We start from the raw sequence: 11,404 nt of genomic DNA, 5'->3' as shown, positions 1-11,404 counted from the left end.
GCGGTACGCGGGCCTCTCACTGTTGCGGCCTCTCCCGTTGCGGAGCACAGGCTCCGGACGCGCAGGCTCAGCGGCCGTGGCTCACGGGCCCAGCCGCTCCGCGGCATAGTGGGATCTTCCCGGACCGGGGCACAAACCCGCGTCCCCTGCATCGGCAGGCGGACTCTCAACCACTGCGCCACCAGGGAAGCCCCTGTAATAACTTTTAATGGCATATAATCCATAAAGATACTGACTCACTGTGCTGTAAACCTGAGACTAATATAATATTGCAAATCAGCTCTACTTTAGTTTTTAAAAAAGGCTAATGGTGTTGCTGCTCCCCATTCCCACCGCCACACCCCGCACCCCTGGCACTGACCGGGGTGGTTAACCAGCTGTTTTATCTAGACAAGTCCCCAAGCCAGGCAGACGGCACTGCCCCACTATACAAAATATGACCTCGTTGCGCCTCGGTTTCTGCACTGATGGCCCTGAGGGTGACCTGGAGTCCATTCCTCTTAGGGACCATCTAACGATCTCTGGCCTTGAGGCTTAGCAGGAAGAGGATGGGCAGCCCCAGGCTGCAGCCCAGCCGGTGCCCTTACCACAGCCGTCAGCTCCGACACCTCCACATCATCATACAGCAGCTCCTGGTGATGCTGGCTGGGCAGGCCGTCAATGTAAGTGTTCGGCTCTGAGAACTTTCTCTGCATCAGTCTGGAAGACACAGCGAAAGAGGATTCAGGACAGGGTGCTAAAAGCCACCAGTCTCAAAGGAGTCATAACAATGAGAGGTACAGAGAAATCTGTGGGCAGTGCCGGAGGCCTGGGGACTAGCTCTGACCTTTTAAAACAAACTCATTTATTTAGGGGTATCCCCTCCCTCTCTCCCCAGGGCCTTCTTACTAGAACTCCTGGTTCCAAATTTCTCTTCCCGAAAAACGAACTTCCCTCGCCCCGTACCCCTCCTCTTGGAATCCTTTTGCCATCTTCTCGCCCTGATTTCTCCTTTTCAGGATCTCCTTCCAACAACAACAAAATCCTTTCTCGCTTCATCTTCACAATACACTTGGCCAGCACAGACCAGATGCCTTCCCCATTTTGGCTCAGCCGGCTTCTACCCATGCTGCTACCACCCCCCCCACCCAGGACCACCTCTCCGCGAGTCCCAGTTTGCTCATCTAGGAAGCAGAAGTGCCACCCCTGCCCTGCTTACTCCAGGGTGTGCTGGGACCCGGCGACAGAGCCATGGGAAAGTGCTGCCTCCACAGTAAGGAAAGCAGAAGGGCCGGGAAAGGCGCCAGCTCTGCCTTCAAGAGCTGGATAGCGTCTCATGAGAGCCAGGGATGCTGTGGCTGCCCCCGGGCCAGAGGCCTGGCTCAGCTCTTTGCTGGGCCTCCTGCAGGGCTGCTCCCTGGCCCTGGCCTGCCTGCTGCTGTGTAGAACAGGGCCCACCCTGAGTTCCCAGCTGCCACCCTGCTCGACTGACCACCAGAGGCCAGCCTGGGCCTCGGTCTAGAAGCATAGCTGGGAGTGGGTGGGTGCAAAGCAGGAGGCCCCTTAATACTCACAGCAGAGAGGTTTTGGCGGCGCTTACGATACAGGAAACCCTGTCGGCATCCACGTAGTCGTAAGTGAATTCTTCTGGGTCTGTCTTGGAGCCCGACTCAGAAAGCAGGAGGCCTAGCCAGTGGCCCATTTCCTCGGAAGACTTGGCCTGGGAGGAGGCCAAGAGGGACATGAGCAGGGCTGGAGTGTGCTGCCTGGTGCCCCACCCCGGGCAAGGCCTCTGGGAGCCCTGGGGCCATGCTCTTCATTTTCACTAGCATATCCCATCCCCCAGGGACCCCCAAATGATATTTCCTGCTACTACTGACACCCTGGTGCCACCTCAATGATGCTGTGGACATTTGTCCCAAGTATCACGTGATGTTTATAAACATGTATTTCTGGAAGGCTAATGGACCAGGAGAGGACTGTTAAAATGTATGTATTTTAGGTCGACACCTCTATTTTATGAATGAGCACATTTCAGTTTACAACCCTAGTCCATTTATACAAGACTACCTGGATCCCTAAGAAATAACAAAATTCAAATTTATTTTTGTTTATGGTTTCAATAGTCAGGATGTCTTATACACGTTACACCAGGTCAGCTGGCTCTGACAAATCGTGAACTAAATTCCAGTGAAGTTGGTGCCTGATTTTCTCCAGGGGACAATGCATTCTAATCAAATATGTATTACATTGAGTATATCTATTAAAATGCCAACAGGGTTTCTGGGCTTTATAAAGAGAAGGAACTGGGGATTCTATAAATACTACAGGTTTACTTTCATGAGGAAAAACAGTCACCATGCTGGCATTACACAACGCTGCTCTGGCACCTTATTCTTTTCTCGCGATCAGAGGGGCAGCTAAAAGTGCAGTTTGACATTTAGCTGGTTTCCTTTCCCCACTCATTTTCAAGTGGATTTCTCAATACAGCTTTTCACAGGCTGCTTCTAGTTCCTGCTACCACCATCCCTGCCCTGGGCGATGGTAACAGCTTCCTAACGGGTCTCATTTTATCCCTTCCTGTCCCCCTTGCCTCCGTCCCCCACCCAGCAGCTGGAGGAAGAATCTTGGAATCCAAACCTGAACATGCCACCCTCCCTTGAAACCCTTTAGGGTCTCCCACTGCTCTTAGGATCAGCACCCCCGTCCCTCCCCGCCTTGTCCCACAGGCTTTCCCTCCACCAGCCCCCATCCGCCCAGCACGCAAACTTTCCTACCTATTCGTAGCGCCTGCCCCACTGCTGAGTGATTACTGAGTAATCAGTTGGGCAACCACTGAATAATATCTCACTCTCGTACTAGCATGTAAGTTCCACGACAGGGAGTCTGTCTGTCTTGTTCACCCTATCACTGTGCTGAATAGGTATCTGTCAACACGATGGATGGATGCAGGAATGAATACAAGCTTGTCCCTGGGAAGCAATTGGGATGTGGATCTTTTAGCCACCAGAGGGCAGCATTGGAGCAAAATCTGGATGAAGACCCTTGGATACAGGACTAGATGAACAGGGGTGAACTGGGGTGTGTGCTTAAGTGCCTGTAAAGCCCTCTGGCTCAGGCCTGCCCGGCTCATCGCAAGGCATTAGGTCACCTCTTATTTTTGTAAATGTAACATCGAACAGAGGACGGGGAGTGGGAATAATGTAATTGTGTCACAAACCTCATTATTCCCCCCCACACAGATAAGCCTTAACAGTCAGCATTTTTATGTACTGGCCCCCATCTGGTGATACACAAACAAAATCACAAACCCACTTTGAGTCCCCAGAAAGTTTTTCCAGCAGCTCAGGGAGTTATAAATACTCCTCCTGCCCTAAGTGCAGGAAATAGCTCATTGTCCCGTTCCTATAACACAACCACCCTGAGGTCCGAAAGGGAATGGAAATTTTTAAAACATGCAAACAATCTCAGGCAAAGGAAGTAAAAATAAAAGGGTGGCTAAGTTGACTCTCCCATCGTAGGACTGCGGTCCTCAGGACCTGCGGCAAACAGCCGTGACCACGACCTCTGCCCTGGCCGTGCCTGCCCACTCCCACCCAGCCAGAGGGCCAGCGGTACCTCAAGCTTGGCCAGCTCCTCGCCATCGTGGAGGATGCGGAAGGAGTAGAGGTGGTCGGGGCTCGGGTCTGGCACCACGTCACAGCCCACCAGGCTGAGGGGCTGCTGGGCCGCCTTGCTGCGGTTCCGGTCCTGGTAGAAGCACAGGTGACTGTCCCTGACGGAGCACCAGCGCGACTTCCACTGGCTGTTCACCAGCACGTTCAGGTAACCTGCGGGGTGGGATGCGGCTTCAGGGCGGGTAGGTGGCTGAGGGCTGCCCTTGCTCGTGGACCCCTGGAGAGGCTCCTCCAGATCTCAGCTCCAAGGCTTGCCATGCTTGGCCCGAGAGACTTTCTTGCCTCGTAGAGGCTGTGAATTCTCTGCTAGATCCTTTGAAGGTGGGCAGCACCGTGCTGCTGGGTTTTGAGAAAGGCCTGTCCGGAGGGAAGTGCGTCGTGCCTTGGCCTAGACCAGGCAGAGAGCGCGCGTGCGCGTGTGTGTGCGCGCGTCTGTGCATATCTGCGTGTGTGTATGTGTGTGCGTGTATCTGTGTGCGTGTGTGGGCACGCGCGTCTCCGTGCATGTGTGTGTGTGTGTGTGTGTGTGTGTGCGCAGGACTGAGGCTGGCACCCCCACCCCGGCCTCCTTGTCTCCCTTCCCCTGCTGGCCCAGGCCACCTGCAGGAAGCTCGCCCCAGCCAGGGTGTCCTGGCCGCAGGTGCGACCCCCTCACCTCCACAGCCTTAGTTCCCTCAGCTCCCCTGACACCTTGCCGTCCCCGGTCGCTGGGTCTCAGCCTGCGAAGGCCCCGCCCCCCTCAGCCAGCTTCTCCATGTCCTCTCAGAGGTGGCTGGCCCTCCTGGGTCCTGCCCTCCCTTCGCGGTCGGCCTTCAGAACACTTGAGTCCTGGAACAGCGACATCTCCGCTTCCATGTCAGCCTCCCAACGGGACACAGAGCTTGTCAAGGGCAGGAACTTGCCACGTTCATCTCCAGCACCTGGGCCTGTGCCCCTTGGCCTCTCCACCAGGAAGCCCTTCTTTCTCCACTGGCACACAGGGGCTGCCAGTGCTGGGGTGCACCCATCACGTAGGCCTTTCTTGTTTTTAAATGGTTGCATGTGTTGGGTTCAGCTTCCAACTTAGGTGAATATTTATGGAGCTGACAGCCTTGTCCCTGGGGCTGGAGAGATGAGTAAACATCCAGTCTTCAGGCCCCTCTGCCTGCCCCACACAACGTGGGTCGACATCTCTCTGTGCTGCTCACCTTCCCACGGGCACTGGCTTACAAAGCGGACGCCTTCTCCATCCTAAGGGACCGGCAGCTGCTCTGAACCTTAGCCGGGAAGAACTAGGCCCATGCAACAGGGTCAAAGTACACGGCCACCTTCGCACCCAGTCCAGTGCTGGACACTCAGTGGGGATCGTGAATTTCTCAGGGCCACGAGACCATCACATCACAGTAGCAAAGTGGAAGAATGTGAGCCCAGGACCTAGGAACTCTGGCTCATTCAGGCAGGCGCCCCACTCGCCCATCACAATTCTCTGGACCAAAGAGAGGCGGGGAGCTCAGGCACCGAGTCCTGGGAAGGAGAGTATCTATGTCTCTCTGGCCCTTCCCCAGCCACAGGGGACAGGAGCGTGCTTCCCTGCTGAGTAACTGCCAGCAAGAACCCAGCCACATCGCGCAAAGTGACTCACTGGGACCAGGCTCCCAGGCCCAACACCGTGCCCTCTGAGGCCACAGGGGCTGGCAGAGGTGGGCCGTTACCCGGCAACCTGGCCAGAGAGCCAGGAGACTCCAAAGGCAGGGCCCTGTCCGCTGCTGCCTTCCTGTCCCTCCAGCCCACCCTGCCAGCCGCAAAACACAGAGCTGAACTGGGACTCAGGAAGAGAGCCCAGGGCTGGTACACAGGTTCCATGAGGCAGAGGAAAAGGCCCAAAGATGGACAGTAGTGGCCTTCAGGCTCCGGGGCGTAAGTATAGCAATGAGCTTTGAGTTGGAAGCCAGGATGTTTTCTGGGAAAGGTCTCTCTGTCTGTGTCTCTCTCCTGTCATCAGTTTCAAGGCCGAGTAAGGGCAGCAGAGATGACCTGGAGGGCCTCCCAGCACCCACACATTCCCTCTGTACCAGCGACACGGGCTTTTGTCATCCCCTTAACGGGTCTTACCAGTGCCCCCTCAGAGTCTTTGCTCCTGCCCGTGGGGGCCATCCATCCCAGCCCGTTTAGCTCCCACCCGGCCTTGGCGGCTCAGGTGCAGGAAGCCATCCATCTCTGTCTACAGAGTAAGAAAGGTTCTTTCTGTCTCCGAGTCCTTGTAGCTACTAAGACGGCACAGTGTGTGGTTATGGGTATAAGGCCATCATCTCTTTTGAGCTGTAAGCTCTCAGGACTGTGTCCTCCACCTGCTTGGGCCCCTTTCCCTAACACCGTGCCTACTGTGCTCCATACACATTGATCAAATGAACATATAACTTTAAAGACTGCTAGGAGGACGGCCATCAACTACCCTTCACTTCCGCACACTGCAGCAAGAGGGTCTGGTGAGGCGTAAAGGGCTGCCTGCAGTGAAGATCAGTAGAAACCATGGGCTGTGGGCTCACCCGCCCAAGAGGTGCTAGAGCAAAACCCCAAGTCCCTGCCCTGGCCGCCTGAGCTGCCTTCCTGGAGACGGGCTGCGGCCCAGCGGGGGAGCCCGCCCTCTGGCCCAGGAGGCGGCTGTTGAATCTTACTGGATGTCTCGAGGGACCTTTCCGGAGGCTCCAGCGAGGTAGATTTCTTCCTGCCCAGGTTCATTAGGTTGCTCAGTTTGAGGCCAGCAGAACATTTCTTCTTGACTGTCAAGATGAGAGGAAAAACCTTCAGCCTTGCACACAGCCTACCGATGTGCCCTCATGGATGACGGAAAAATTAGCAGACCTGTCCCTGTCCTGTCTGCCCCTCCCTGTGCGCGCACACAGGTCTGTGCCCCAAACTCAGATCCACAGGCCAGTCAGGTGTCTCTAGAGGCACACCAACCTCTCTTACAGAACATGTCACAGCACTGGAGAATCTTTACAGACTAAATGGGCTCAGAGAGATCTGAACTAGGGTTAGCAAACAAGAGATGAAAGAATATTCTACCCCCAGCAGTTCATGAACTGTAACTTCAGTGTGGTCCTCTCTCCTTTTTTCCAGGATCTATCAGCTGTACACCTCTAAGCAGTTTAGAAACTGGAGGCATGCTGGAATGAGCTGTTACAACTCGGTAGGGTTGAGCCAGACAGCCGAGCCTCACAGCCCGGGTTACCACCCCTCCCAACCCTAGGCGGAGAGCCAGAGCGTTTGTACCATCTTTGGTCTCTGGGACTTCAGGGTGGCCATCTATGGAGCTCCCATACTCCGAGGCTGACGGGTACTTCTCAGTTATATCTGGCTGTGGAAGAGAGAGAGACAGGTGGGTGACCTCGTCTGGGAATGGTTACCTGGGAGACCACAATTTCAGGAAAACAATAGATGACTCTTGGGTGTAGGCTAGGGGTCACCTTGGAGTCCAAGCCACTGGTGGGACATGGCCAGGCTTCCCTGGGGCTCCCTAAAGGGCCTGCCTTTGCCTTCCCTTGGGAGGTTCCCCGCCCCATCCCAGAGCATCGTTTCCTCCTTCAGCCCACCGCATGTCCTTGATCGTGAGCTCTCAAGATGGCTGCTCCGCTTGGTGTGACAGCGGCTCCGTAGCCAGTGGGCAGGGCAGGTAGCCAGCCCCAGGGTGCACGGGAGTCAGCATCGCAGCTGAAGCTGGGACCCACCCGTACCAGGACGTCTTTTGAGAGTTGACTGTACTACCAACGCGGCAGGCTTTGCAGAAGGGCTGGCTTGTCCTCACAGGGTCAGACCACGATTCGAATCCCACCTGGAGCATTCTCTAGTGCGGCAGGGCCTCTCTGAGCCCCACCCTGCATGTGTATAAAATAGGGATAACACCCCTGTCTGCATTCTCAGGGCTGTTGGGGGACTAGAGACAGTCCCTAGAGTAGACAGAAGATTCCCATCAGGCTTCTAGGACCACTGACTCCAGAACCCCTGGAAAACAAGCCCAGCGGCTCCCAACCAACAAGGCCTTCGCTGAGGACCAAGGACTGCAGTACCTGGCCAGGGAATCTGTGTGCTGGGTCTGTAGGGGGAGGTCTTGCTTCTCACCCCAATGTGAAGGAATCTGCAAGTTTACTCTGGCTTTGGTTTTGTCAATGACCAAGGAGTGAATAAGAACGAAAACATCAGCCCCTCTTCCGTCACTCTAGAAGGCTGTGGGTTTTCCTCCATGGGGGTGGCCCGTGCCTTCCAAAGGAGCAGAGAGCCTCCTCCCTGCTCAGGGCCTCTGCCCCCCCTCTGCCTTCCTCCCTGCCGGGTGTGGGGACCCGAAGATGAGCCACAGGGACCCTCTGTGCACAGCAGGGTTCCGGGCACCCACCTGGGGACATGGAATGTGACCCCGCAGTGACAGCCCTCCCCTCAGCCAGCACCCAGCCCAACTTTCTCAACTTTGACCCTAAAGCAGGGCTCCCACAGCTCCATGCAAATCAGCAGTTGGGCCCTCTGGTTGGGGTCCAACACCCAGACGGTTGCCTAAGTGGGAAGGAAGAGCCTCGAAAAATAAGTCTCCCTGCCCAAGAACGGAGGCAAAGTGGCTTTTGTCCCAATAAACCTTCCCCCGAGCAAGAAAATATCGTAGGCTTCTATCATTCTCATCAGTTTCCCTGCCAAGCTACTGCCCTTAGCCAAGCACTGTACGTCTCTTATCAACTGGGCTGAGTGCAAGAGCAAAGCTCCCCGTCTTAACACCTTGAATTGTATGGAGACAAAAGTGGAATGGAACTCTCTTTCAGGCAGGGTAGAGGCTTACTTTCGGACAGCTCGGGCGCTGGGCATCTGGGGTGTACTGGCTTCCCTCACAAGCTCCTTCAGAGGGCAGGCCACTCACCTCCTGGATGACCTGAAGGAAGATGAAGACCCTTCAGGCCTGCAGCCACGGCCACACCAAAGCCAGAGCCCCCCTAGCCACGTGTGGCCTCGGGACCCAGCCGGGGAGGGGGCGTGTTCCCGAGGCCTGTCTCCCGCAGGCCCCCAGGTGTTTGGTGGTGTGCCAGGGAAGCGGGGCGGGGAGGCAGGGGGCAGGGTTGGCAGCAAAGCCCAAACAGGGTGAGGGCAGCCAGCCCTCAGCTCCTCTCACCCCATCCTGGGCAGGGGTGGCTGTTCACTGCGGGGGTAAACACCCACGTTTGCCAGATGGCTCTCTGGCTCCTGGGGGCCGTGGGGCTCGCTGTGGAGGGTCTGCGTGCCGCCTGGGACTCAGGCCTGGACGCTGCCTTGGTCCAGGCCAGGTTCCCAGACATGCCTGTCAGGAGTCCACCCCAGCTCCCCCGGGAAGGAGCCTTTGAACTGGCTGGCGATGCCTCACTGGAGGCCAGAAGGCAAGTGGATTTCAACTAGAGCCCAAGTCCAGGTGGCTGAGAAGGTCGCAGACCTATAGCCCTGCGACCCGTTTCCCTAAGGCGGATCGCTACCACCGACGACGCAGGAAGCCCTGCGAACTTGAAGGATCACAGACACTTTACCCCCGACCACAGCCATCCCTTTGAAGAGGCTGGGGAGCCAGAACTGCAGGAGGCCCTGGGAGCCCCGGAGCGGAGCAGGCCCACTTCCCCCGCAGCCTGGCGCCTCCCTCACCCTGAGCCACTGCTCAGCTTGGTCCTTGCTCTGCAGGCCCAGCACGATCACGTCGGCGCTCACGGGTGTGATCTTTAGCTTGTGCTCCTTCTTCCGCACTTGCCTCTCCTTGTGCACCACACTGCTGCCCCGCAAGTTCACGTCCAGCTGAGGACTGTGGTCCTTGGAGGACTTGTAACACTGGGAGAGGGGAGAGGCGAGACGCTGCTTGGCCAGGTTCTGCAGAGGAGGGGGGGGCCGCTGGGCAGGGCAGGACCCGCTGAGGGGTGGGCTCTGCACGACAAACCCAAAGGCCGGACACCCCCTGCGCAAGTGCGGAGCTGTCGCCTCCAACACTGGCAACGCGTGTTCTCGGCGTCAGAGTGACCGGGCAGCTGTCTCTGTCTCCCTCAAGCCTCTTCCTCCCGCTTGCCAGAGAGGCCCCAGCCCTGCTCATCCAAGCTGCTCTAATCCCACTGCAGACCACGCCGGCTCCTAAAATGTGTCCTCTGCAGGCAACTGCCACCTCTCCAGGGTGGAAGGCACTGTTCCCAGTTCTCTGTCTCTCTGCCTCTGTTCCTTGCTCGGCTTCCCCAGTAAGGGGTCCAAAGGGGACGAAGGCCAAGTTTACCATCCGATTCGTTAGGAGACGATGTGTTAGCAGAGAAAGGCAGCAACTCTCTTCCCTACCAGAGAAAATGCATTACCCCTCTGTTTCTCACTTGTAAAACGGAGGTTCTTTACGGGGCTGCTTAACAGGATTACCTGAAAAACACCTGCACACAGCAGGGCGGGTTGGAACCAGTGAAGAAGGGGTGTTTACAGTGACTCCATGGAACTTCACATTGGGACGAAATACCAAATTTTAATTTAAAGTAACGAAACGGGGCTGTGGTCAGAGTACTATCTTCTGATTCCCTTATGGGTCTCGACTTATAATCAGTCACCTGCCTGGGCAGCAGGCTCCGCCCCAAAAGGACTGTAAAGAAAGAAGGAGCCCACAGACCAGGGGACAAAAAGATCCCCGGAGAAAACATCTGTGGGATGGGATCTGGGGGGAGGGGAGGGGGCAGTCGTCACAGACCCCTTTGAAAGCCTGCTGAAAGTACTAGCCCTTCCTACTTAAGAGAAAGCACGTTCATCCACGCACACGAAGCTCTGCATGGGATTTCGGGCTGGGGAGACGTAGAAACCCCCTGATGCGACAGGCTCTAAGCACCTGGCATCAGGGACCACCCGCACCTCCGCTCCGGGGAGAGGACACTCACCAGGAGCCTGGCGTCCTTGATCACGCAGAGCTGCTTGGCCCACTGGCCCAGCCACTTCTTGCGCCACAGGAAAGCACAGATGCGGGCGTCGCGCATCAGCTCGATGCTGGCCTCGGGCGAGGGCCACTGGTAGGGGGCCGACTTGCCCTTGCTGCTTTCGTCCTCGTCATAGGACTCGTAGGAACTGCTCACGGCCTCTCCGTCCTCTGCAAGGAAGAGCCCTCCGTCACAGCTCCAGCGGGCAGGGGATGTTCCGAAACAGGCTTTGCTCCTTCGGGAGGGAGGGGAGCAGGCAGGGGCAGCCAGTGGTCCCCAGGCCACCCCGCCCCCTCCGTGCCCTTGGACCAGGCCACAGTCACCAAGCACGCACCCAGGCAGACTCTGCGGCCCCCAAACCCCTGAGCAAAGCGCCTTGGATGCTGCCTCCGGCCGCAGACACAGGGGACGTGAAACCAGGAGTCTCCCTCTTCCTCCTCAAATCCTGTCGCCTCAGACCCCATGGAAACCTCTGACCAGACACGGCCCTCAGACGCCTGCTCTTGAGAAGTCCAGTGCCCCTGCTGGGGGCCTCCATTTCCTCCGCTGAAGGATGCAGCAGTGGGGTGAGACCGCTTCTAAGGGCCCAGAAGGAGAGCCTCGCCGTCTGAGCCCAGAGCTGGGCGAGCCTCCAGCAGCGGCCCACTGGGCCTGCCCTGTCCCTGGTTCTGTCCTGGAAGCAGCAGGACGCTGTGGCTCCGTGGAAGTAAAAGATGAAACAAAGCACAGCAGGAGCTGGCCCTCCGGGGAAGGCGGCCACCCTCGCACTCCTAAAGGCTCTCCTCACAATCGCAGCCCCTCTGGAAAATCGACTCACCTTCCACAGCCCCCTTTCTCTTT

At 57.1% G+C, this 11,404-nt stretch overlaps 1 protein-coding gene across 1 annotated transcript in view; it reads right to left on the bottom strand.

Annotated features, from left to right (window-relative positions):
* Positions 1-11,404, bottom strand: part of AFAP1L2 (actin filament associated protein 1 like 2) — a 37,205-nt gene that overhangs the window by 5,223 nt on the left and 20,578 nt on the right. The window contains exons 7-14 of the mRNA XM_007469642.1: positions 10,529-10,734; positions 9,282-9,461; positions 8,458-8,547; positions 6,909-6,993; positions 6,311-6,415; positions 3,598-3,809; positions 1,554-1,699; positions 588-699 (exon numbers count right to left, since the gene is read on the bottom strand). Of these exons, the coding sequence (XP_007469704.1) occupies positions 588-699; positions 1,554-1,699; positions 3,598-3,809; positions 6,311-6,415; positions 6,909-6,993; positions 8,458-8,547; positions 9,282-9,461; positions 10,529-10,734 (1,136 nt within the window). The remainder of the gene's footprint in view (positions 1-587; positions 700-1,553; positions 1,700-3,597; positions 3,810-6,310; positions 6,416-6,908; positions 6,994-8,457; positions 8,548-9,281; positions 9,462-10,528; positions 10,735-11,404) is intronic.

The sequence above is a fragment of the Lipotes vexillifer genome, unplaced genomic scaffold, assembly GCF_000442215.2.
Source record: "Lipotes vexillifer unplaced genomic scaffold, Lipotes_vexillifer_v1.1 scaffold240, whole genome shotgun sequence".
Taxonomy (NCBI): domain Eukaryota; kingdom Metazoa; phylum Chordata; class Mammalia; order Artiodactyla; family Lipotidae; genus Lipotes; species Lipotes vexillifer.
Note: the sequence above shows the minus strand (reverse complement) of the source record. Positions and strands in the feature narration are given on the sequence as shown.